At 43.5% G+C, this 25,892-nt stretch overlaps 2 protein-coding genes across 6 annotated transcripts; one reads left to right on the plus strand and one right to left on the minus strand.

Moving 5' to 3' along the window:
- The first annotated feature begins 708 nt into the window (after positions 1-708).
- Positions 709-12,436, plus strand: RP9 (RP9 pre-mRNA splicing factor). Of its 3 annotated transcripts, XM_042249205.2 has the most exons (7): positions 709-1,076; positions 5,020-5,050; positions 6,190-6,319; positions 8,567-8,582; positions 10,320-10,398; positions 10,829-10,890; positions 11,808-12,436. In XM_042249205.2, the coding sequence occupies exons 1-7, from the start codon at positions 925-927 to the stop codon at positions 12,004-12,006; spliced, it is 669 nt and encodes a 222-aa protein (XP_042105139.1). In that variant the 5' UTR covers positions 709-924; the 3' UTR covers positions 12,007-12,436. The 3 variants fall into 3 exon arrangements, with proteins under 3 accessions (XP_042105139.1, XP_004007960.3, XP_012032228.2); XM_004007911.6 differs by lacking the exon at positions 10,320-10,398 and having other exon boundaries at positions 8,567-8,658; XM_012176838.5 differs by lacking the exons at positions 5,020-5,050; positions 8,567-8,582; positions 10,320-10,398.
- LOC105606568 (uncharacterized) lies at positions 6,364-24,215 on the minus strand. 3 transcript variants are annotated; one of them, XM_060414773.1, is made up of 5 exons: positions 24,130-24,215; positions 23,425-23,572; positions 18,683-20,353; positions 16,689-16,784; positions 6,364-6,596 (listed from the first exon to the last, which is right to left on the minus strand). In XM_060414773.1, exons 2-4 carry the CDS (start codon positions 23,564-23,566, stop codon positions 16,732-16,734), a joined length of 1,866 nt encoding a protein of 621 aa, XP_060270756.1. In that variant the 5' UTR covers positions 23,567-23,572; positions 24,130-24,215; the 3' UTR covers positions 6,364-6,596; positions 16,689-16,731. The 3 variants fall into 3 exon arrangements, with proteins under 3 accessions (XP_060270756.1, XP_042105138.1, XP_042105137.1); XM_042249203.2 differs by lacking the exon at positions 6,364-6,596 and adding an exon at positions 15,750-15,907; XM_042249204.2 differs by lacking the exon at positions 16,689-16,784.
- Between the last annotated feature and the right edge of the window lie 1,677 nt (positions 24,216-25,892).

The following is a 25,892-nucleotide window of genomic DNA, read 5'->3' on the forward strand; positions in this document are numbered from 1 at the left end:
TGGACCATGCAGAAGGCTGAGCACAGAATAATTGATACTTTTTAACTGGTGTTGGAGAAGACTCTGGAGAGTCCCTTAGACTGCAAAGAGATCCAACCAGTCTATCCTAATGGAAATCAGTCCTGAATATTCATTGGAAGGACTGATGCTGAAGCTGAAACTCCAATACTTTGGCCACCTGATACGAAGAACTGACTCATTGGAAAAGACCCTGATGCTGGGGAAAATTGAGGGCAGAAGAAGGGGACGACAGAGAATGAGATGGTTGGATGGCATCACCAACTGGATGGACATGAATTTGAGCAAGCTCTGGGAGTTGGTAACGGACAGAGAAGCCTGGCGTGTGCTGCAGTTAATGGGGTCGCACAGAGCCGGACACGACTGAGCAGCTGAACTGAACTGATACATCGCATGGCTCACAAGTTTCGGAAAACTGAAAATTTTCTATGGAAGCCTCTCTTTCTTCAAAAACTGAGTGCATCCTACTAATGGGTAACGAGCAGCTCCTGTGTGCCTAGCCACGGGGGGATACGAAATGGACTTGCACAGGTTTCCTGGCCTCCCTGGTTGGAGATGGCGAGGAAGCTGCCCGACCCCGAGAGGGGCCCAGCCACTCCAGAACTGGCCCTACTTCACACGGCGTCCTTAGTGCCGCGACTCCTGGCCGCCGCCAGGGGGCGAGCTCTGGCCTCCGGCACCAGCCAACCTGAAGACAGGGCTCCGATCAACGACTCGAGGCCCCGCCGGCCATTCCGCGGTGCAGGTTGCAGCCGGCCGCGGAGAGGGCACCCGACACGGCCCGGCCCGGCGGGACGCGGAGCCGCAGCGGGAGGGGGCGCTGCTGGGCCAAGAGAGCGCGGCGCAGAGGAAGTACCGTCTTCGCCGCGCGGTCGGGCAGCCTCAGCCGCGCCGCGCGGGGCTGCGATGTCGTCCCGGCCCGGGCGCGACGATGCGGGCGCTGGGGGCGCGCGGCGGCCCCGGGAGCCCCCGGAGCAAGAGCTGCAGCGGCGCCGGGAGCTGAAGCGGCGGCGGCAGGACGCGCAGCAGCTGCAGCAGCTCAAGCACCTGGAATCCTTGTGAGTCCGTCACGCCCGTCTCCGACTAATACTAGGAATGGGTCGGGGCCCGGGTCGCGCGGCGGGGTCCGCTCGGGGTCGGCGCTTTAGACGGGATCCTTGGACACCTGGGGGTGGGCCGCTGAGCCCCTCGGACCCCGGCGAGCCGAGAGCCGGTTTTGATCCCGGGCGGCGGGACCCTAGACTCCCAGCGGCTGGCGGGAGGGAGAAGGCTCCTCCCCCGAGTCTCGTCCGGGACGCGAGCGGCGGCGGCGGGCGCTTCCCCCGCCGGAAGCGGCGGTTTTAGTCCTCGTGCGGCGGCGGCGGTGCTCGGTTAGTATTCCGGGACTGAACCTAGAAGTGCGACTGAGCGCCCTGGTCCTTCCGCTCTCAGGTCGCGGGGCGCACTGTGAACTGGTTAAAATCCCCATCCTTTTCATTTTTGCTGTTAATAAGGAAAGAGAAAGCCCAGTCCCGTAATGTTCGTGCGGTGACGAAGACAAGTAAAGTGGGGTGAGGGCCTGGCTCCTAACTACTCGGGAGGAGCTGTCAGGTAGAAGAGAGTGTAAACTTGTTCTCTCTGGTCCTTAGGATTTTTCACCAGGGTTAAGGATGAAAGCTACTAAGAGGCCAGTTCCAGCTCAAAAAGAATTAGAACCTGACTCAGCATGGCCTGACTTGGGAGGCAGTGTGCTCCCCAAGCTCCCGAGGGTTGGAGGAGAGTCCAGATGACCACTGAGAGAAGGGTGGGTTGTAAAGGAGATTAAATATAAGGTGGAAAGTTGGATTAGTGACCCTTTCGATTCCCTTCTGTTTTTTCCTTCTATAATCAGCTTTAGAGGTCAAACTTAGCTAAGTTTGATGTTCAATGAGTTATTTGACTTATTTGTTTCAGGCACTTCTCTCACTGCCTACCTTCTCTTGATTGCTGATGTAAGAAAAAGCCCTCAAGGGTTAATCCTTCATTACTAACCTTTGGGAGCTTTGACACAAAATGCATGCTTTCTTGGAGCCTGGCCTCCTGTGGCTCTTAAACTGAATGTCACTTCATTTGAACAACTGGGTATAAACAGAATAAGCCTTTTAGGTATGCTACAAAGCTTTTTGGATATGGTATCTCCAAAGCAAATTGCTGAAATATTTTCCAGTGGAAAGCTGTGGCATGTCACAGGCCTGGCCTCATTTAGTAAGAATAATGGAGAGTGTGAGAGTGAAATTCACTCTGTCGTGTCCAACTCTTTGCGACCCCATGCACTGTTCATGGAATTCTCCAGGCCGGAACACTGAAGTGGGTAGCCATTCCCTTCTCCAGGGGATCTTCCCAACCCAGGGTTCGAACCCAGGTCTCCTGCATTACAGGCAGATTCTTTACCATCTGAGCCACGAGGGAAGCCCATAATGGAGGAATAATAGAAATGTGTATAAATTGGGCAGGTGAGACAGTCCATCAGCAGCCATTCATAGTAACATTAATGCTATGTCTTTAGAGTTTTCTACTTCAAAAACTAAAACATCTCTTTTATCAGGACAGTCCTAAAGAGTGTCAAAAGACAAAACTGCCACACTTTGCAGTTTGACGTCCTTTGTTCAAGGGAAAAACAATCTTGCTCCACAGATTGAGGAAATACAGTGTTTCATCTGCAGTGGAACACTTCCCAGTTATTTTGGACAGGAGTAAGTTTTACAGGGCGTTTCAAGACGCACCTTGAAAATAGGGCACGATTGACTAGGGAGTCAGGGATTTCTTTACAAAGCTTGCACGTCCTCTTATCTAGGGTAAGCTAAACTAAGCTAGGTAGCCCTGGGCTAAAGGATTGTGATTGGTATATACTAGGTTTCCTTGACGTGAGGCATTCCCCATTAGGACTGGCTGACTTAGCTTTAGATTTGAACTGGGCCACTCCATTTTGGGGGTCTCAAGGTACGGAGAGGACCTTTGTCCAGAGTTACATGGAGGTTTTGTAAGAGCAGTTTCAACCTTTTTGGCTTTTCTAGATTTCTTTAGGAGTACCCTGATACCCTCAGTTCTTCCGTCTGGTTCTGAGCACTGTGCCGGGCGTGGTGATTGTTGAGTGGTTACTGCTGCAGGGAGCAAGTTTCTAAACTGAGCTTTCAGTATCACCTAAAAGTTTAGTTTCATCCGCCTGTTCTTTGCTTTGGTAGGAGGAAATAGCAAGTTGGTTAGAGCAGGAGTGAGGATATAGTTCCTGAAACAAACAAATGACACTGAAATGTTTAAAACAAAAATGCCTCCTATGTAACTCTATAACAGAAATGAGCTAACAGCCTATTAGTGACCCTTTTTGGCCCCTAAGTCCTTTGGTTTCTCTCTCAGAAATTTGTATTAGCCTGGACTTATGGCAACATAGGTGTGAGGAAGATAACGTTAATTTCATTTTTCTTTTGTAATTAAAAAAACATTGTTTGAGGCAGTGTATTTGCACATAAATAAATGTAAGTGAAAAAAAGCTCCCTCCCTCAGGTGATATGTATATGTATAATCTCCCTTTTCCCATACACACAAATAGAACCATACCAAACATTCTGTCCTGTACGCTACTGCTTTCTTGTTTTAACTTAAACTATTTTGGCCTAGTTTTAGGATAATCCATATCTATTTGACTATTAGATAAGTGATTAGCCATTTTAGAATTTATTAACGTTTTCCTGATGACATTTTCCGTCATAAAATTCAGAAAAATAATCATCTCTGAATTCACCTTCTGTATGCAGCAACTTTGGGACTCCCCAGTTTCCAAATTGTTGGAGTCAAGATAGCATTTTGAACCAGTCATAGCACCTCGATGCCCTCTCTCAGTAAAATTCCATTTAAGAGGCATTGAAAAGACCTGAGCTGTTCAGTTATCCTGCCTCTTTTCCTAACTACATTCTTTTTTAAGAAGGGGGTTATATCCATTAGGCAGTCACCTTTAAAAGCCAGACACCCACACTCTGCATTGCATAGTCTAGAATGTGTCAGTGCTTGAAACTGAACATAATTACACCTGAAAGGAATACAGTGTTATATGTTCATTCCATTTCAATTTTTAAAATTAGTTGTTTTTTTTTGTTTTTTAAATGAACAGGAGCGGTGGGTGCTCCTTTTGTAAATTTGACACCAGAAGCCTTTTCCCCAAGTTCCAGCAAAATAATAAAAAGTAGAAATGACTTGGGAGCATAGGCCTGATTTGCGTCCTCAGAATCCGAGGGTCTGAGAGCTATATTGGTGGAAGGGAAAGTACATTTGCACACAGTCATCTGCTTCTCTAGCAGTAGTTGAGTGCCACCGACTGCCCTACATCCTTGAGTCCAGAGGGGTCAGTAGGGCATAAAGGGCAGTCAGAGAGATGAGGAGCAAGTGGCAGTGTGCTCTGCAAACACCACAGGCCAGTGGAGAGGATCTTGAATCCAGAGCTGGGGCAAGGGGTGGGAAAGGGAGCCTCTGGGGTGGATCACCCTCACCTCCTTCCACTATAGCAGACCCTTCCCTCTGGCTTAGCTCCCTCCCCATTGTGCAGTCCCCATCCTTAGAGCACTCACACCGCCACCCCCATGAGGCTCAGTGTTATGGAAGTTATGGTAGGTAAATCACCCACAAGTGTAATGACAGATTGGAGCCATAATTAGCTCAAGTCTCTTCTTCCCTCACATTTTCCCAGCAGTCTCTTGATTTCCCTTCCTCTAAATATAAAAGCATTGTCCTAAGAAACCAAGTTAGTTATTATTTAGTCAATTTAAGTGCTGCATCCCAGCAGGATGTCATACAGCATCAGTTTATTCATATTAACGTAACATCTCTGACTGCCGGACATATTTTATTAACTGTTTTTAAAAGTTATAGTGTAGTTTTAGTTTTTACTAAAAATAACCTTTTTTATTTTGGCCTGTAGTTGCTTTTTGGTGATTGAAATGTGTTATGTTCCTATGAACATGATTGATGACCAGTGTTTTTTTTTACTTCTAGTTATGAAAAACCTCCTCCTGGGTTTATCAAGGTCAGTGTAAAGTTTGTATTTTTGGTTTTTCTCTGAGACAGATTTGACCAGAGCTCAGACTCAGTCACTTGTTATGAAAAACAGCTGCTTAAGGTTTGAAGCTCCTTTATGGTAGTCCTGTCTCTTCTCTGCAGATGGCAGTCAGTTCGTGCACTTTGGGCTTGTCATAGTCTGTGCCTTTGCAGAAGTTTAATCTGCCTCGTGTCTGTCCCTAAGACACCACTGCAGGCCCCCTGGGTGTCCTCAGCACTCGCTCCCCTTCTTTCTGTCTCCCTTGCGACTGCGTCTTCTCAGAGCTCTGCTGCCCCATGTTCCTTCTCTGGCGCTCCACTGCTGCTTTCTTGACTGTCATCAGTTCAGAGAACAGTGGACTCTGAGGACATGTGCGTCCATCCAGTCCAGCCCCGCCTGGTGCAGAGTCCCTCCTCCAGCACCCCCCAGCACCCCGGCCACAGTGTCAGTGTGTTTCTCTGGGAGTGAGACTTAGAGGACTTAAGGCCAAAGTAACCTTTCCTGTTTGGTAGCTTTTAACTTTAAAAAAAATTTTTTAGAAAACGTTCTTCCATTATAAATTTAATTTTCCTGGAAACTTGAAAAAATCATAAGGTAAGAAACAGCACCTAAATTATATAGTGCAGTTATTAGGTGGTGAAAATACATCTCACAAATACAGGTTGTATGAGATTATAAAACATGACAGTGACCTTCAAGGTCTAATAATCTATTTTACTCTGATACATTGTTTTTATTGTTCCAGGAATTCTTATTTGTTTAATTCTATCTTCTGCCTCATTCCACAAAGCTTCTAAGTTAGCAGAAAATTTTTTGTGATATTAGAATCTAATTTTTGTGATCTAGAATTAGAATTTGGAGCTCACAGATCATCCCTGTGTAAACACTAGTAACTTTTCACAAAAACAGCTACTTTATTTTTGTGGTACAGCTAGCTCTTCTGGAATAGTTACTTCCATTTTCTTTCTCAGTTATACTCTGTCTTTCTAGCTCTTCAGAGGATAACGTGATGACATAGGGGTCTCCAGCCCATGAGCAAGCCAGGCAGTGCTGTGTTCTCAAGCGGGTAGGAGGAAAGCTCTGGCGCTTTTTTTGCCATAGAGCTTACACACTGTTTCCTTTTTCAGGAAGATGAGACTAAGCCAGAAGACTGTATACCAGATGTCCCAGGCAATGAACATGCCAGGGAATTTCTGGCCCACGCACCAACCAAAGGACTTTGGATGCCACTCGGGAAAGAAGTCAAAGTCATGCAGTGTGAGTGTGGAAGGGTTTCAAGTAACAGACTCAGTTCACGCAAGTTATAGACCACTGTTTACAAACGAGTTCACACCTTTTAATTCACTCTCACACCATGCTGTTGAAGTCAGGGCGTGATCTCTAGGCGATAGATGAGGAAGCCCCCTTGCATGTGTTAGTCAGTGTCTAGGGTAAGTGGCAGAGCAGCGCCTTGACTCCAGGGCTTCTGGCTGCAAGGGCAGTGATCTTCCACAGGACTGTAGCCGCTTGCAGAGTCTATGCTTCAGTAATATTCCTGTAACAGAAAGGATATTCCATGTAGAAATGCCATGGGGGATGAAGGATGCATTGGGGGTCACCTGGGGTCTCCTTGGGTCTCACCTCAGCGTGTCCTCATTAGTGGTGTTTGTTTATCCAGATGACCTGAGAGGAGCTGTGGGCCACACAGGGTGGGTCTGGACCAGGTGGAGCTGTGTGCACACCATCCACCACACCAGCATAAGATGGCATTTGAAGAAGGGGTACTGCTGCCTTTAAAGACATTTGTTTGTACAGAGATCCTTCGTGCACACAATTAAAATAGCAGTTCTCCTCCCTTTGCCTGCATTCTCCTCACCTCAACCTTTTCAAAAGGTTATTTTTAAGTTTATCCCCATGTATCTAGATAACAGGATTACATTCCTGACCCTTGATTTTTCAGACTTCCTTGTTATCTGCTCATTTCTAACTGTAGGAGACCAGAACTCAGCTCCTTTTGTCTTCTTCCATCCCATCTCATACACATGCCCTACTTATCTCATTTCCCCAATAATAGTTATATCATAAATTTAAATAAATCCATTGTGTTTATAATTTTCAGAGTTGAACCACGTATTAAACTGATTATATTTCCTTTTTTAAAAATTAAGTTTAAAAATCACTCCCCTCTTTGATGGGGTAGTTAGTAGTGCTTCACTTTCCATTTTATTGTTCTTTTCATTGACAGGCAAATTAAAACTGTTTAGTCTGGACCAGAACCAGTTTTACATGAAGTTAATGAAGCTTAAGCTTTAGGACCCCTTCTTTGCACCTTCGAAAGGCCTTTGGAGTTCCAACAGTAGTCCTGTCTTTCCGTAAAATTTACCAAGTCAAGATTCTCCGCGACCCCAAAAGAGCCCTTCTTCTCTTTAATTTATGTTAGCTTCAGACTTCACAAAACTTATATCCATCCCAGATGGAAAAATACATGCACACGTAACCCTATTGTCATTATTTCCATGATCCTAGTGTTATCTAAAGCAGAGTTTCTCACACTTGGGGTGGGCCTGATACTCTCTATTTCTGACAAGCTCCCAGGTGATGCTAGTCTTGCTGGTCCACTGACCACACTTTGAGTAACAAGCATTGCCTCTCCTTTAGTAGAGGTTTTGATCACAGATCATATGGATCCTTCTTGATAGCGCACATCAATTTACGGCATTTAAAATTTCTCCTTTTGTCATAAAGACACATTTGTTTGAAGGGGTCTGCATTTGTATTGAATGCATTTCTTCTTCCCCAGGTGGAACTAACTTAAAATAGTGGGGAGATGCAGAAGGGGCAGGTCAGAGAATCCCTAAACTTCATTATTTTCCCAGTGGTTTCCTGCTACCAACTCTGAAATTGAAATGTGAAGAAAATATTTCCCTGTCACTACATATTTTCGTTAGCTGCCAGCATGGAGCACAGTTGGCTAATCTGACCTATAATTCCTCTTCCTGCTTCCTGACCTCCTTAGCTGGAGTTGCTGAATGCCTGTGTAGTTACTAGTTCTGCTGTAGCAAAGTCCCACAGACTGCATGATTTAAACAAGAAGTTTCTTGTCTCACAGTTCTGGAGGCAAATGATCCAAGGTCAGGGTGTCCTTCTGAGGGCTGGTGTGGAAAGGATGTATTCCAGGCCTCTCTAAAAATCCTGTCTCCCAGTAAGGTCATTCTGAGGTACTAGTGGTTAGGACTTCAATACAGCGGGACAGCAAAAGGGATGACACAATTCAACCTATAGCACAGTTTAAAAAAAAATCACATTTGTTTTTTGCATGGAATTATTTAGTAAGTACTTGGTTCACTTCTAAAACTCTGCAATTAAAGGATACTTGAGGAAGTAGTTTCTCTTTTCATTAATTATACTTGCTTTTAAAATTGGAATCTAATGAAGAATATCTTTAACATGATCTACTGATACTTTATCTTGATTAAGTAAAGATATATTATCTTAAAGAAATATATCCCTTTGTCTTTATTTTAGGTTGGCGCTGTAAACGGTATGGTCACCGAACGGGCGACAAAGAATGCCCTTTCTTTATCAAAGGCAACCAAAAGTTAGAACAGTTCAGAGTAGTAAGTAAAACCCCAGAGTGTCAATTTACATTTACTGGATATGATGAATGTCAGTGAATCAGGCAGTCACCAGTGAACTGGAGTTTCACACAAAATACATTCCCAAAGACTTTAAGCCAAAGTATCTGGTATTAACTGCATCTCTATTAAATCAAATTTGTGTGACAGATTAGTTATTAACAACAAAAAGATGCTTGTTAAAATGATATTTGCTGTGCCTTGGGAACACTGCCTTTTCCAAAGAGTCATTTTTATCAATTCAGTGAGTCTTTTTGTACTTATGTAAAAAATCATATTTCATAAATAAAATAGGATTCTAGTTTCTCAGCCTTTGTCTAAAGACTACATATTTTTATATCATAAACTGGAAGTATGTATAAATGATATACTCTCTTTGGATGACAATAAAGTCAGTCCATCATTTCACTTTTTTTTTTTTTTGGCTGAGCCATGTGACGTGTAGAATCTGAGCTTCCCAACAAGGGATCAAACCCATCTCCCCTGCATTGAAAACTCAAGAGTCTTAACCACTGGGCCACCACGGAAGTCCCTTGTCACTTTATCTTAACACAGTCACCTCCCAGGTGTTAGTTCACCATTCATGACTATTTCGGTCAGTTTAACTATGCTGTTGCTGGATATACTTGGGATTATCCGCATGTCAAACTGGGGTATATAAACATTCTACAAGGATTTTAAGATATTTAAAATATTGGATTTTCATTTTACTAATTTACAGAAAATATTCTGAATAAATCACTCCTACCCAGAATGTCAGCTTTTATAGTACCTTTAACAGATAATTTGATGATAAATCTCAAAAACTTAAATATATTCATATTTTTAAAATTTCAAAGTCTCAGTTGATCTAAGGATAAAACAGAACATCAATATACACAAATAATTATAAGAATAACTTTCAGAATTATTTATATGATTAAAAAATAGAAATCAAAGAAAAATAGGAAACAACTGTGGTGTCCAATATACAACATAATTCACTGCAACATATAAATCATACAGCTTTTAAGAATTACATTTGAAGAACTTCCCTGGTAATCCAGTGATTAAGCCACAGTATCTGGTGTTAACTGCAGTGATTAAGAATCCGCCTTACAACGCAGGGGATATGGGTTCAATCCCTGGTCGGGGAACCAAGATCCCACCTGCTGCACAGCACTCAAGCCCGTACCACGACCTCAGAGCCCACGCACTTGAGCCTGTGCACCATAGGCAGAGGGAAGCTCGCAACCTGCAACGACGACTCCCAAGTGCCGCAACAGATCCAACGCAGCCAGATAAATGAACTTTATTTAAGAAGAGAATTATGTTTTAAAAGAATATGTGATGTCATAGGAGGCTATTCATGAAAACATAAGGGAAAAAGAATAGAGTTGTATTGATATACATAACATGATTGTATTTTTTGGAAATATGAGTAATGACTAGAAGAAGCACACTAAAATATTAACAGTGGATATCCCTAGGTGGTAAGATATCGGATATTTTTACTCTATGTTTTCTTTGATATGTAAAAAATGTTATAATATTTTTAAAGATAATTCACATGCCATGAGATTTTATGTGTATTCATATTTTTAAATAATTTAGGTAGTTTTAAATTATACAAATATAAGAATAAATTCATCTTATTTTAACAGAATGGAAACATTACAGAAAGGTTTTTCACAATTGATTTTTCAAGTCCAATCTTGCCTCTCTCCTCAGAGGGAATTTGTAGTAAGTAGTTTGATGAGTATACTTCTAGATTTCTCTTTGGTCATATACAGTATGTTTTTGTGCACCTATAAATGAATCATGTATCATTTCCAACTCACTTGTTTGCTTAATAGTATCACTTGATCATCTTTCCATATAGAACAAATAGAATTAATCTCAACATTTCTAGCTTTGAGTAGTACTTAATGATTTTGCCATGGTTTATCTCCTTATGAAGGCTATGTAAATTATATCCTGTATTTGTATAACTGGGAAGTCTTTTTTATAGCCTCTAGGAGTTTGAAATGATGGCAACCCTTAAGAAGGATTAGAACATGGTGAATATAAAATTACCACCAAACAGGAGGAAAAAACTGTTTCCATGAAAGAGGGATTTAGTTTTAACAGTCTATGAAGCCAAACCTAACCTTAACCTTCTCTAACCTTCAAGGCACATGAAGATCCCATGTATGACATCATTCGTGAGAATAAAAGACATGAAAAGGATATAAGGTGAGATTGTCCTAATGATAACAATATCCTCTTAAACTATGAAATTAAAGCTAGAAACTTTATAAATTTAAAAATCCCAGTATTAGAGGAGCAGTTTAGTAAACTGTGAAATATTTGGAAGACTGGGGTAGTCACTGAAAAAAGCCAATGTGTAGGGAATGATCAGGCCAGCCTGTTCTCCTTGGGTTAACTTAAAGCATCGTGCTTGACCTAGCCTTGACTTGCTTGTGTCACTGTTAGTTGGTATTGGCAACTACCATTTATCTTTTCTAGGGTCTTTAAAGATATGAGCTTTTTTTTTTAAATTTCTAGACAGGGTGAAAAAACAAGAGGAACTTTTTTGTTGTTGTTGTTGTTTTTTAATATTGTTTTGTTTTCAAATTGGTGGCATTGAATCATAATCGTTTTAATTTTTTTTTAGTGACGTATAGTTGATTTGCAGTATCGTGTTAGTACAGCACAGCAGTTCAGAAATATATCAATATATAAATATATACACACACATATATTCTTCAGATTCTCTTCCCTTACAGATTATTACAGAATACTGAATATAATTCCTTGTGCTGAATTATAATTGTTGAGGAGGTAGATGACCTGGCATGGACTTGAGCAGCGGGAGAATGATTTAGGAAAGTATGAATCTGTTAGAAATTATAAAAGTAAGGACTATGGAAACATGCCAGAATACTTAGGACAATGGAAAGAATACAAAATGACTTGTACGCTGCTTACAGTCATGTGAAACAGGCATGGATGTAGACAAGAATGGGGAAAAGATACAAAAATAAATGCTATCTTTAATGAGGTGATTAATTTGTGATTTTTTCACCCTCATTACTGTTCTTATATTTTTATCTAAAAATTTTTTTCAAGTTAAGTTGAATCTGGTTCTTTGATCAATCTTATGTGTTTAGGATACAACAGTTAAAACAGTTACTGGAGGATTCAACATCAGATGACGATGGGAGCAGCTCCAGTTCTTCAGAAGATAAAGAGAAACACAAGAAAAAGAAGAAGAAAGAAAAGCATAAGAAGAAGAAGAAAGAAAAGAAAAAGAAGAAAAAACGAAAGCATAAGTCTTCCAAGTCAAATGAGAGTTCAGACTCAGAATGACGGAGCCTGGCTTGTTCAACATTCTCTTCTCAAAAACCAAACACTGTGGCCAAAGATGAGAGGACCCGTGGAGGAAGGCGGAGTCGGAGAGGAACAGGAGAGACGCCCAGAGGAAGGGGCTGTAGAGGCCCAGGTTCTCCCCTGCCTTCCAGGGAGGATGTGAGTTGTGTGTTGCCAGGTGCTAGCTCTGGCCACGCCTGACTTCAGGCTGGAGAGCTTTTCCCCTTGTGCTCCTCCCTGCTGATCCCTGTGGGTCCCAACTCCTTAGAAATGCCTCGGGCAGGGCGGCCAGATGAAGGGAGACTCTGAGGAGCTCCCCTCCGGGTGCTGCCATAGGTTCCACCTCCAGGGTGGAGCTACCTGTGTAGAGCTCAGGCTTGATTTCCCTCTGCTGCTGAGGATAATAAAAGCTCACTATTTATTTTTTAAATGCATTTACTTTTTTTATTTCTTAATGCATGCACATGCTCCAAATTTAAAAGGTACCTAAGGTTTAATTATGAAACTTCTATTTCCTTCCTCCCCCAGCTTCCCAGTTCCCTTTCCCTGTGGCTACCAATTTCTTGTGACGTCTTCCAGGAAAACTGCCTACATCACAAGCAAGCATAGGGCTTTATTTTTAAGTATAAATACTATACACATTGATCTCCATGTTATGTTTTAACAGTATAATGTTTATTTTAATAGCAAATATATCCTGCATTGCAGCATCATAGGTATAGTGTCTTCATACGACACATACCACAAGCTCTGAATGGCCACACAGTTCCTTGGTTTGAAGGTACTACAATCATGTAACCATTCCTCTATCGCAATTCAGTTGTTTCCTGTTTGTCATTCTTCAGTTATCGTGATTTACAATATATATATCTGATCACTCACATGACCAGAATATATTTCTCAGATGTATTTGGTCATTGTCCAGTTTCTGGACACAGCTCCCCAAACCCTTGGGATATCACGTGTGATAAGAGCAATGGGAACAGCTTTTGTTGTGTTTGGTCTCTTGTCCTCCATTCATGACAGAGCCAGAAAAGTGAAATGAGTGTCTTGTTGATTCATAACTAACTCCTTTCCACAACATCTGGGTTTATGTTCATGAGATGACTTTTGGAAGGCACCTAAGGATGTGGGGAGAGGCTGGTTCCCAGGAAAACCAAACTGAACAGAACTGGAACTTGCAGTCCCGCACCCATATGTGGGGAAAGATTAGAGGGACTGGAGGTTGAATCAGTCACCAATGGCCAGTGATTTAATCAATCATGCCTACGTGATGGAGCCTCCATAGAAGCCCAGGGAGGGACTCAGAGAACATCTGGGTTGGTGAACACACAGAGGTGCTGGGAGAATGCTGCACACGCAGAAGGTAAGGAGGCTCTGTGCCGCTTCCCGTCCCATCTATTCTGCCCTGTGCCTTTCTTCCATCAGGCCATTCCTGACTTACAGCCTTTTATAATAAATCAGAAATGTAGCAAATTAATTGAATCCAAAGCATCGAGTTGAAGGCAGAAGCACAGGCAAAAACCTGACTTTCGAGTAGAACCTGAAGTGGAGGAGGCGTGTGGCATAGTCCTACACAACTGAGCTCTTGCCATGTGAAATCGTGCATTTCCAGGCAGACAGTGTCAGAAATGAGGTAAACTGTAAGACACTGCTGGAGTCAGGATCTGCAAACCGAGCTTACTGTACCCTTCCTACCCAATCCTTCATTACTCCCACCAGTGCATTCCTACCCCCTGGATTCCTATCCCCAACTACCTCTGTAGTTCAGTTGTGTTCTGATGGGCTTGGAATGCTAGTGGAGACAGGGACCACAGGGCAAAATGGGTTATCTTAAGTTAAAACTAAGTTATACATTAAATAGTGTACATTAAACGCCAGTCTCCATACAGCTGTGCTGTGCTCAGCCACTCAGCTGTCCGACTCTTTGTGATTCCATGGGCTGTAGCCAGCCAGGCCCCTCTGTCCATGGGGATTCTCCAGGCAAGGATACTACTTAATATTGAGTATAGCAATAATCAATACCATTCAGAAATGTAGAGTATGACCAGGAGAGTGTTAGCTACTGCATTTGTCTTGTTGTCAAAGTGCACTGATGCACATGAGGATCACGTTATGCAACCATGGGTTGGGGATATAGGCCAGAACTCTTCCTTATGTTACTTAAGCAGGTCTGAAGCAGAAGTTAATCAGGCCATCACAGACCTTCTAATAAAAGACCAGCTTTGCAAACACTACCTTTTACTTGTCTCATTGCCCTCACTGCTATCCCTTTTTACATGCTCATTACACCAGCTAGCAGTTCTGGGTTAGTATAAGGGAGTTCAGTTCAGTTGCTCAGTTGCGTCCAACTCTTTGTGACCCCATGAACTGCAGCACGCCATGCCTCCCTGTCCATCACCAACTCCTGGGGTTCACCTAAACTCATGTCCAATGAGATGGTGATGCCATCCAACCATCTCATCCTCTGTCGTCCCCTTGTCTTCCCCGCCTCAGTCTTTCCCAGCATCAGGGTGTTTTCAAATGAGTCAGCTCTTCACATCAGGTGGCCAAAGTATTCGAGTTTCAGCTACAACATCAGTCCTTCCAAAGAACACCCAGGACTGATCTTTAGGATGGACTGGTTGGATCTCCTTGCAGTCCAAGGGATTCTCAAAAGTCTTCTCCAACACCACAGTTCCAAAGCATCAATTCTTCTGCACTCAGCTTTCTTTACAGCCCAACTCACATCCATACATGACTACTGGAAAAACCATAGCCTTGACTGGTCGGACTTTTGTTGGCAAAGTAATGTCTCTGCTTTTTAATATGCTGTCTAGGTTGGTCATAACTTTCCTTCCAAGGAGTAAGTGTTTTTTAATTTCATGGCTGCAGTCACCATCTGCAGTGATTTTGGAGCCCCCCAAAATAAAGTCAGCCACTGTTTCCAGTGTTTCCCCACCTATTTGCCATGAAATGATGGGAACGGATGGCATGATCTTTGTTTTCTGAATGTTGAGCTTTAAGCCAACATTTTCACTCTCCCCTTTCACTTTCATCAAGAGGCTCTTTGGTTCTTCACTTTCTGCCATAAGGGTGGTGTCATCTGCATATCTGAGGTTATTGAAGTTATAAGCACAGCAAAGATATGTTCAAACAGCTCACAGGGAACATTGGCCAGTCCATCCATGTATCCCTGAAGTGACCACAAACATTCCTGGTGGCATTCCTACTGCCTGCCATACCTGGAACACCATGAATTCTGCCATGGCACCTTCCTTCAAAGAAACCCAGGCAGTCTTCAGCCACACAAACCTTTTGAGTACCTAGTCATATTTAACCTACACCATTTATTGGCAGATTGAGTCCACTTCTTGACCATCTAGGCCCTAGGGTCTGAGTATAAAGAAGTCGTACATGCCTGAAGCTTCCTTTGTTTCAGGAGACACTAGATGCAAGTAAAGAATGCATGACCACCCACCCTCCACACATCTATCAGTGTCCTATCGGACCCTATAGGCCTGGCCTACATTATACAGACAATGAGTCAGCATCCTCTCTAGTCCCAGGACAGAGCCTCTTTATGGAATGCTTAAGTCTTTTTATTCTGTCCTCAGCTCCACCATCCTTTTCTCTTTATCCCAAGGTCCCTGCAAGGACAAAAATATTCATGGGTAACCCGGTTCTACTAGTGTTGTCATGAGTAATGTGGCCATTTTGAGAGAAGAAGAAGATGCTTAAGAATCACACTTTCTAAATCCAACTGCTATTTCACAACTTTTAATTCACAACTTTACAATGTCATATTTTCTTGTTTGCTGGTATAACTTTAGTAGTTCAAGAAAGAGATCTCATGTTCTAATCCATCATGATAATGCCATATTTCACTTTTCCTTGTAGCTGGAACTCAGCAATTTGTTTCCTAAGAAGTAACAATGGAACAGTACAGTTCTTTTAAGTCAGGTAACTGATGTGATACACAGAATCATTACCAATATCTTTGGTTTCCATTTTTAGGGGAAAGCCAAGGGTGTCAACATTTTGCCTAAGCTTAGTTACCATTCTTCCCTTTATGAGCTCTGCAGGGCAGAAATGACCTTTAAAAGGTCATCAATCCACTGGACCAAAACTAGGGGTTTAGGTGAGGAAGGGTAGCCCAGTGCCAAGACTCATTGTGAAGAGAAGCCTGTCAAGGTGCTGGCCCCTGAAGGGAGATGCTAAGCTTCCATTTACCTAGCTCTAAATTAGAACACTAATGGTGAAGCCACCAGGAAACTTACAGAATTCCGTATATATACACATATATATCCATATATATCCACAATATACTATTGGTAACAGCAGCAGGAATTAAACGTGAAAACTAGGATGAAAACAACATTCCACAGGGCTCAAGGATGTATCGTACAACATGAGGATGCCAATATTTTGTAATAACTGTAAATGGAAAGTAATCTTTAAAACTATAAAAATAAATTACAAATTAAATAATCATAACATTCCACACAATTGAAAAACTTTGGCTCTAAACTTCTTAATAAGCTAGGGTCTTACAAGGTATGTCTGTTACCCAGTTAGAACTCTGTTATGTTGATGCTTGGGTCTATCCTCCAATGCTAATACTGCAAGCATCAAGTAGGAAAACCCAAATAAAGTCCAAAAAGCAAATCATAAGACAAACTAGACACAGGCTAAATACCAACCTCTAGAGCTGATGGGTATTTCCTAAATTCTATGGCATCTGCCTCAAATCTCTGGTACTTTGTAAGGGACCTTGGTTTTAGCTCTCTCACAGTTACCTGAGGGAAGAAGTGATTCATACATTAAATAATCCAAGAGGCTTCAAAACCAAAAGGAAAAAACAATTCAAAAACACATCTTTCAAGAAAGTGACCTATTTTTCAAGATAAAATTCTATGCCGTTCTGTTGTTCATGGTGGTAGAAATGATCACTTGGCAAAAACAGTCCAGAAGAGAGCCTTCATTATGAAAATTAAAATCTTGACTGTGTAACCTGGGGTAAACTGAGGTTCCCATTAACTTTTTCACGGGAAGACTCAGTGAGACCTTCTTCCAGATATGGCCAAAGGAGAAAGTGCTGAAAACTACTAAACTATAGTACTGGGTCACCGTGAGGAGTAAATTTATAACCAGTGCTATTTCCCACGTCAGAAAAAAGATTCATACACACTCTGATGGGCAATGACATGACATGGGAATACAAAAGCAAATAAGACTGGGAAGACCAATGGTACCATAGTCGGTGTTTTAATTTAACTATTAATTTCAGTGTTACACATCATGAACAAGAGTTCACATTCTGGAGTTTACAAGATGCTATCAGATGCACATGAGGGGTCCCTAAGCACAGTGGCCCAGGTCATTTCCTGCCACTTTATAAACAAGGACTAACATCAAAGCCAGAAAACCCTGCACATGTTGTAAAGGAACCCTGTTTTAAAAAAATTTTCCTCCAAATTATTGAGCATGAATCAAGTCAAGACAATAGCCAAGGGTTTAAAACCTAACAATATACCCTGATTTTTAAGTGGGAACTGGTAGGCTTAAATATTTCTTCAATCTAAAGGTTTGGGATTAAGCCTGGAATTTATTTAAACTTCCCTGGGGCCCTTATGCATCCCATTCTTCACTTACCTGCTTTGCTTCATTCGCACGCCAGATGTAATCATCTCCCAAAGTGGTCCTTAGGGTCCTCTCCCTGTCCCTACCTGTCACCTGTGCCCCTGCCAGTCCTAGGATTGTTCAAACTCAAGCTTCAACCAGGTGCGGATGGGCTGCTAGTCCAGTCCCTCAATCTCACCATTTTACACTCCTTCCACCCACAACACACACAGCAAAGCAAAACAACTTCTCTTCCTAAGATAACTTTTCCATGGATTACCGTTTTTCCCCCTATGTACTCACGTTCAAACGCCAACCTTTTAAAATTCAACTGTTAGTCCTCTCACCTGTCTCTAATTACTCTCCTGTGAGCTAGGACCCTCACCACTTTGATTTTTTGAATTACAATAATTTTTATTGAATAAAACTGACTTTATACAAGGCTTTCATCCATATACGTGCTCTCCACTCTAATCCCTACTATAAAATACTGGTTGAAGACAAAGATTTGTCTCATTTCTCTACTCAATCTGAATTAGCCACTTATTGCCTACAGGATAAAAATTTGTAAGTGAAGAGAAACACTTGTACTTTACCGCATTCCCAGCCTCTTTCCCAATTCCTCACAATTCTCCATTCTGGCAAGAAGGTCTCAAGCAGAATCCTGCCCTGACTGCCTGTTTGAGCTCATCCTGCTGTTTCCATTTCCACTCCAAACTTTGTCCTCTTTTGTCTCCAAATCACAGAACCTAAATCGGTGTGAAATCCTCTGCCTCCACGTGGACTGCCTGTTCTCAGCCATCCCTCTAGACCACGTCCTCCTGACTGTCTCAGCCCACCACCACCCAGCTCTCCACCATCTTCTACCAGAGCACTTTGTTTCACATTACACTGAAATTTCCTAGAGTGCAGGAACTCTAACTTGGGATTCTCTTTCAACATGAAGATGGGCACCTGAAGCGAAAACATATTTTCAAAACAGAGAAATACTGATTTATGGCTGCCTTCGTATCCTGGACCCAGTAGGGAACCAGCACAAACAACCAAACAGTATATGAGTCTCTTAGTCACTTACATTCCAGTGGTCTGTAAGAGGCCCTCCTGGACTGCAGTCCCTCTGGCTTGGCCATGGTGGGTGTGCTTTGGAGCCTGACACCAGTGCTTTCACAGCCATCCTGTCGTTTCCACTGGTAAACTGCAGGGACACACTCACATTCACCATAAGCTTGTAATAACTTGCATTTATTTCTGGTGGGCCACACCATAAGTTGGGGAGGGAGAGAGTTCTCAGGCAGCATCCTGATTATCCTTCCAGCCTCATAAGACCTTTCTTTGGAAGATGTCAGAGGACTCTGTGGACTCACTTCTTCAAGGAGGCATCCTACCTCATCCATGTCACCCTCCTCTTCCAACTCAGAGTCTTCTGAATCCTCAGGAAGCACGATGGTCAAGATGGCACTTTTCTTCAACAGATAGGCTGTCTTAACATTTGAGAAGCTGCTCAGCTCTTTCAGCTTCCTGCCTTTCAGAGTCTTTTTAATCTTTGCATACCTTTTCAAGTTCTCATCATATACCTCCCCAGTCTCATCGTTCATGATCATTTCCTCTTTATCTGCACTTAATTTCCTATTGGTGTCTGGTTGTTTCCAAGATCCCTTGGTTTTGCTGTCTGGTGCTGTCTCTTCACCCCTAGAGGGCATTTGCTGGGGGGATTTCTCTACCTGAGCTTCAGAGCAACCCATGTCACACTGGATGCCCTCATCCACTTTGTTGACCTGGGCCAACCAGGTAGGGGAGGGAACTTGCCCCTCGCAGCCATTGTTCTCCACTTCATTAACTTCATCCTGGTTCTGGCTCCCCACTGACATCTGATCTGCTCCCCTCCTACCACTTCCTAGTGAAGACTCAGGGGAATTCCCAGACTGTACCTCAGTCCACCAAGTCAAGTCGCACTGGATGCCCTCATCTTTTTTGCTGACCTGAGCCACGCCGGGAGGGGACGGGACAGGCATCTCAGGGTGGCTGCTGCGCTCTGCCTCTGCTCCCACAGTCTCAGGGGAGCCATGGCTCCCGCTCCTGTTCTCTGGCTTACTTTCCCCTGCAGTGAAGGGCTTCTGAGATGATTCTGAATGTAGGCTCAGGTCTTTAACTGCTTCCATGCTGGCGCAGGGTGCCCGTTCCTGATGAAGCTTGTTCATATCTCCAGCAGACTGGCACAGTTTTGAGTTCCGGGTATTCTGGATCTCATCTCTGCCATTCGGAGGTGGTGGGTTTTGGGAAAGAGCTGCATATCTCTTCTTTTGTTCATCCAAGTTCATGCGGTCTCTACCCTCATAAGAGTTATAAAGCATTCCTCTACTTTCACAGAAACTTTGTGAAATCCCATTTTGCAGCACCTCCTTCTGTGGCATATCCTGAGCATAAACCACATCATACGATGGCATCATTTCATTTGATGTACTCGCAGGAATACTGGTCCCCTTTCCTACCTCAGGGCTGTCGCCTTCTGAGTGCATGTCTTGTTTTTCATTCAAGTTTTCAGCCTGTTGAGGTTCAGCTTCCGTTTGCGTGTCCTTTGTTTTCATTTTTTCCCAATAGCCACCATACTGCCGGAATTGTGCCGTGTTATAAAACATAGGGACTATGGATCTTCGGTTAACAGTAGTAGGCAATGGGGATTGAGGGACGAGGAAGGCAGGATACTCACTGAGCACCACTGGAAAATACAGACTTCCATTTGTGAAAGCTAGAAAGAGAAGGGGATAGTTAGCCATTCTGTCTCCTGCCACCAGTCACAACATTCAGCCAGTACACACTGCACAGCCACAGCTGCTCACACCCACCACGGGCCTCCCACCTAGTCTTCTGTTACCAAAGCAAAGGACGTAAACTCCTCCCCCAGTTTTTACATGAGTAACTCCTAACGACTTTCTTAACCCATCTCCCACACTTCTCACAAGTCTGTAATCCGTTTTGCTTCCAGAATAATCTGTGATCCTCACTTCAGTTACAGTATTTGAATGGCTCATCATGGCCTATCAGATATGAGGGATAGTGACCACATTCCCTAGGATGGCATAAAACACTTCATTATCTAGTTTCTCACTGTATCATCTCATTGAGTCCTTCAAGATACAGAGGCTCTCGCCATAGGTGCATTCCTTCACCAAGACAGCTTTGAAAACTTCTCTTTTCCTTTTCTGAAACACCCTCCTTCCCCTAATCATTTTAAAACATTTTCAGCAACTGCTGGAACTTGAGGCATTTTGCCAAGAGAAATCAGTTGGACAGAGAAAGGCAAATACTATACGATCACTTTTATGTAAAAATCTAGAAAAAAATGGTATTAGATACAGTGGCATAGTGGTTGCAATGTGGTTGCTGAATGGTGGGGAAATGGAGAGATGCTGGCCAATGGCAAAAAGAATCCTCCAATTCAGCTTATTGTACAAAAGACAAAATGGAGAAGGGAAGCATTTACTCAAAAATCAGCCTATTAATAAGAACATAAATCAGCTATTTTAATTCTACAGCACTGCATACTGCATGTTCAATTAATATTTAAAAGATGACAGACTACATGATTATGGATATTCTATAGGCTTGGAAGCCACTCAATCCTACCCAAGTGAAAAAGTGAACAAGAATCAAGAATTCTCAGGTCACTCACAGCAATGTTTGCTTACTGGGAAAAGTGCTACCACCAATACTGGAAAGCCATGTGAATACAATCACAACTTACAGGAGCACAGACTCAGGAGATCAAAACTCGATGGGAACTCACAGTGGGGTAGGAAAACCTGAACTGCTATTGACAGGCTGCAAGATAAGGATGGAGACGTCTGAGTTCAAATCCTCAGAGAAAACGCATCCATAAGGGAACCATCCTACACACTTTTTAAAGTTTTCCATGCAGTAGCTCAACCAGTTTCTCACAGTAAATTTAAGAGAAAAACCTCCTGAGCTTCCCGCAGGGAAAGAGGGAAAGGAATCACATATACCAGAAGCACTGTTCTTAACAAGGTTCATCCTCAGAAAACACTAAACAGAGCTTAACTGATGGGCAGGAATGGAAATGCTTTTCTCCAGTCCACTCCAGTCACCCTTCCCAACCCAATGGGAGGGGGTGGGGGAAGCATGTGTAGTTTGTTATCCAAAGGCAAAAATCACACTAAAAGACTAAGAGCTAATCATAGTCCTTTCACAAACAGAACTGTGATCCCTTCTGTACCTCTACAAGGTAACACTCCATTACTAAGGGCCTATTCAGATCAGTTCCTTTTATCCAGTACAAAATGGCTGACCAAAAAAATTACAAGGCATAATAAAAAGCAAAAACTGTCTACAAACAAACAACAAAAAACTCAGTTTAAATACAAAAACAGGGATTAAATGCAAACAAAAGGAGAAAGACATACCATGCTAATTGGCTAATGCTAATAATCAAAAGAAAGTGGGAGAAGCTGTATTTATTTCAGACAGATTTCAGAGTAAAGAAAGTAATCAGGGACATAAAGTGGGGCATCACAAGAGAAAGTCACTTCTTCATTAAGACATAACAATCCCTAATGTGTATACCCTTAACAGCGGGTGAAACTCCATGAAGCAAAAGTCATAGAACTGCAAGGAAAAATAGATGAATCCATTGTCGGAAACTTTAACACGCCTACAGCAGACATGGATAGATGCAGTCAATATTAAAAAGTCAATAAGAACCAATGAACTCCACAGCACCAACCAGTTGTACATAACTAACCTCTACAGACCCCCTCAACCAACAGAATATTTTTCTCACACTCACATAGAAGATTCACAAAGATAGACCATGTTGTGGGCCATAAAACACACTTACAAATTAAAAGGCATGCTAATTATAAAATGTCTGCTTAGACCATAACTGAATGAATGTGGAAAACAAAAAGATAAATTCCTAATATCAGAAATGAAAGAGGGTACATTACTACAGATCCCATGGCATAAAAATATAAATGATTAATATGAATCCTATTTCCACAATATTTATTACATAGACAAAAAAGGACAAATCCCTTAAGAGACAACTTTCCAAAACTCAACTAGAAACTGACAGTCTGAATGGACCTCCATCTATTAGGTCCAAGATGTCTACCTTCCAAATATTTTCAAATCTTGTTTGTCACCTTCCTCCAACATACTTTTCTGATGTCCCCATTATAGCATTTAGAATCTTTAGACTCTGTAGAAAAATTACAAGGACTAGAAGCTCTAAGGTACCTCATCCAACAAGACTGGTCTCACAACGTGAAACTCTGGATGGATTACACTGTGAGCCTGGGCCAGTCACTGACTGGGAGCTTCAGTTCCCTCATCGGGGGGAAACAAGGGCAGCAACAACTTGGTCAAATGAATAGAGAATCCATTTCTAGTATTTGGGCTTTCCTGGTGGCTCAGATGGTAAAGAATCCGCCTGCAGTGCGGGAGACCTAGGTTCAAACTCTGGGTTGGGAAGATCCCCTGGAGGAGGGCATGGCAACCCATTCCAATCTTCTTGCTTGGAGAATTCCCACGGACAGAGGAGCCTGGTGGGCTACAGTCCATGGAGTCACAAAGAGCTGGACACGACTGACTAAACACAGCACACTGCACACAACTGATACATAGCTAGAATTTGAATATTTTCTATTAACCTGAACCACAAACACTGCCCAATCTGTCTAGTGTGAGCACAGGGTGAAGGAAAGGAAATCATGGACAAAGGAGTTAGAAAACCTTCAGGCTTTGATTTACAGGGAGGGTCCCTAATCCCACTGAACCTCCTTGGGGATTCAGATTCCTCACCTGCCCCAGAAATGGAGAGTGGATTATAGGCAGGATTCTGGTACCAGGGACCCAGGTGAGGCTGCTGGGCCATGGGATGCACATAGAAGAAAGGTCTGGAGTTACTGCCCTCAAAATTTTCGTTGTTTCCTGAAGAGTTCATTCTCCACTGAAAAACAGGTGTTCATAGTTAGGAAAGGACTGCTGTGCCGCACCCTGTAAAGGGCTGTAAAGGTAGAAAACCATCCTTGTCCCCCATCATGACTGGGATCCTGGGTGGCAGGTCCCTTACCTTGTCTTCCCACTTGCCTGGGATGCAGACATGGGGTACTGCCCTGCATGCATTAGGACCAGCAGAGCAGCGCCCAGAGGCCCAGGCCCACCTCATACTGCGTGGGTCCGGCTCCCCAGGCAGCAGCACCTTGGGGAGATGAGGCCTTGGAGGCATGGGGGGACTCAGTGCCCAGCGCCAAATGCCAGGGCACCCAGCAGCTTCACTGGAAAAGGGGGCTTAGGCCTAGATGTCTGCATCTAGATGTCTGCAGCCTCTCCAACAGGCTCCCTAGCCTCTGCCCCAGACTGAATCCCTGCCCAGCCCCGGAATCCAGGCCCGGGGGGCTCCATCTCCTAGCACCCTGCTTCCCGTAGCCCAGTCTGTCCCCCACGCCCCCCAAACCCTGTGCCCTTGCGCCCTGCACAACCCACATTCCCGTTAGGGACACTGACCTGCTCTAGCTCGACATCTGCGACTGGGAACTTCTGTAGCGGCACACACAGCACACACAGGGCCGATCTTGCCGTCAAGAGCGCCTACAGTGCCAGCTGCAGTGGCTCCTTCTTATGCTTGACTGGGCAGCACCTGCAGCTCTTCAGCAGGCCCCGCCCCCTGCGCTTGCGCCCTGTCGGAGCTCCCAGGCCAGGCTGCCCAGACAGAAGGCTCTGGAAGAAGCCGGTGCTGAGACTTGATGGAGGAAAGTGGCCATCTCCACCCACTCCCGCGTGAACCCCAGTCCTCCCTTCTTCACATTCTTGTGTGTGTGGGCATCCTGGCCTTGGTTTTTCTAGAGGATAGAGCCCTCCTGTCCCCCTCTGTCTCTCCAACTGTCCCCTCTCTGAGTGTGTTGAGTTAGGACGGGTCACAGCCGCCTCTCTGAGCTCCTGGTCTCCTTCCTTCCTTGGGCCCAAAGCAGCTGACACTTAAGGAAGAGGAGCCTACTGAGAAGAAGCAGAGACAAAGGAGGCCAACTTGCACGGAGGAGAGAGCTGAGAGGAGGAAGGTTCCCACAGGTGGGGTGAGCAAGAGTGCCTCATGCTTCTGAGACCAACATCTCGGGGAAGGGGCTCTGGCTAAGAGGACCCCAGTGGGCGGGGGAAGTGGTGATACAGGGAGGTGTGGGCAGTCGTCTCTGGGGTGATGGGTGGGCAGTGAGAAGGGGAAACTGGCATGTACAGTATTCTTTGTACATGAGAGAAAGGAAAGACATAGGATAGTAGTGAAGGAGGCAGGAATAGTACTTCTAGGGCACATCGACAGTTTGGAATGACTGCGTTACTGCATAAAAATTGGGTTTTTCCAGAAATTGCAGAGTTATAAAAAGTTATAATAGAAAACACGTGCAGCTTCAGGTTCTATCTCCTTGGTTACCCCTAACTGAAAGGATGTGGGTGAGCTCTTGTCTTTGAGCTAGACATATTGCCACTTGGAAGAAACTGGGTTGCTGTGACTAAAAGTGGAGAATAGATATTAATTGGGCAGCTAACAGTTTCTCTTATAAGGGTTCAGGGTCATGAAAGGAACATTATTCTCCCACTTCCCATTGCTCTGTATAGTCCCCAGTTGTCATTCTCCTTTCCTCCCTTCACAGCTTTTTCCCTATAGAAGATCATAAACACTCAGCCTTCTCCACTTCCTATTCCTTCTCTCACTGCAAATCCAGATTTTGTTACCATTATGCCCACTCATCCACCCTCACCAGGGACACTAATGAGCCACTGGCCGCTAAATGGCATGGAAACTTTTCAGCTCGTATCACTAAATCTCATCTCCCAGGTACCAGCCTAACTGGTTGCCTCTCTACTGGCCCTTCTTAAAGTCTTTTACTGTCTCCCAAATTTCTCTCTTTAATGTTCATATTCTCCAGGTTAGATTTTCTTCATCTTATTTCAGTCTTTCTCTCTGCATTTTCACACATTCTCAGGACTTCCAGTATAACCAGCATACTGCTCACACCCAAATCTCTATGTCCAGTCTCTCAACTGGATATTTATATCTCAGCAGAAGAATTGTGCTATTGTTAGGACATGCTCAAATGATGTCGTCTGTTATTCATATCAAGCCTCTTTCTACCTCTGCAGAATTCGTGCTGATAAGGTGACTAAGGTGAGTTCCCTGGATAACTCAAGGAAGGAAGCTAATCACCAAAAAAACCAAACTTGTGCTTGAAGGGTGGGGAATTTTCAGTCCCACACCTGAACCTGGAGGGGTGGGG

This window comes from Ovis aries, chromosome 4 (assembly GCF_016772045.2).
Source record: "Ovis aries strain OAR_USU_Benz2616 breed Rambouillet chromosome 4, ARS-UI_Ramb_v3.0, whole genome shotgun sequence".
Lineage (NCBI taxonomy): Eukaryota > Metazoa > Chordata > Mammalia > Artiodactyla > Bovidae > Ovis > Ovis aries.

Coding starts and splice junctions, on each gene's coding strand:
- RP9 (XM_042249205.2), top strand. CDS start 925: ATGTCGTCCCGGCCCGGGCGCGACGATGCGGGCGCTGGGGGCGCGCGG. Junction 1,077..5,019: donor CTCAAGCACCTGGAATCCTT/GTGAGTCCGTCA, acceptor TTTTACTTCTAG/TTATGAAAAACCTCCTCCTG. Junction 10,891..11,807: donor AGACATGAAAAGGATATAAG/GTGAGATTGTCC, acceptor TTATGTGTTTAG/GATACAACAGTTAAAACAGT.
- LOC105606568 (XM_060414773.1), bottom strand. CDS start 23,566: ATGAACTCTTCAGGAAACAACGAAAATTTTGAGGGCAGTAACTCCAGA. Junction 20,354..23,424: donor ACTCTCCATTTCTGGGGCAG/GTGAGGAATCTG, acceptor TTCTCTTTCTAG/CTTTCACAAATGGAAGTCTG. Junction 16,785..18,682: donor CTCTTACAGACCACTGGAAT/GTAAGTGACTAA, acceptor TTCTTCCCTCAG/GTAACTGTGAGAGAGCTAAA.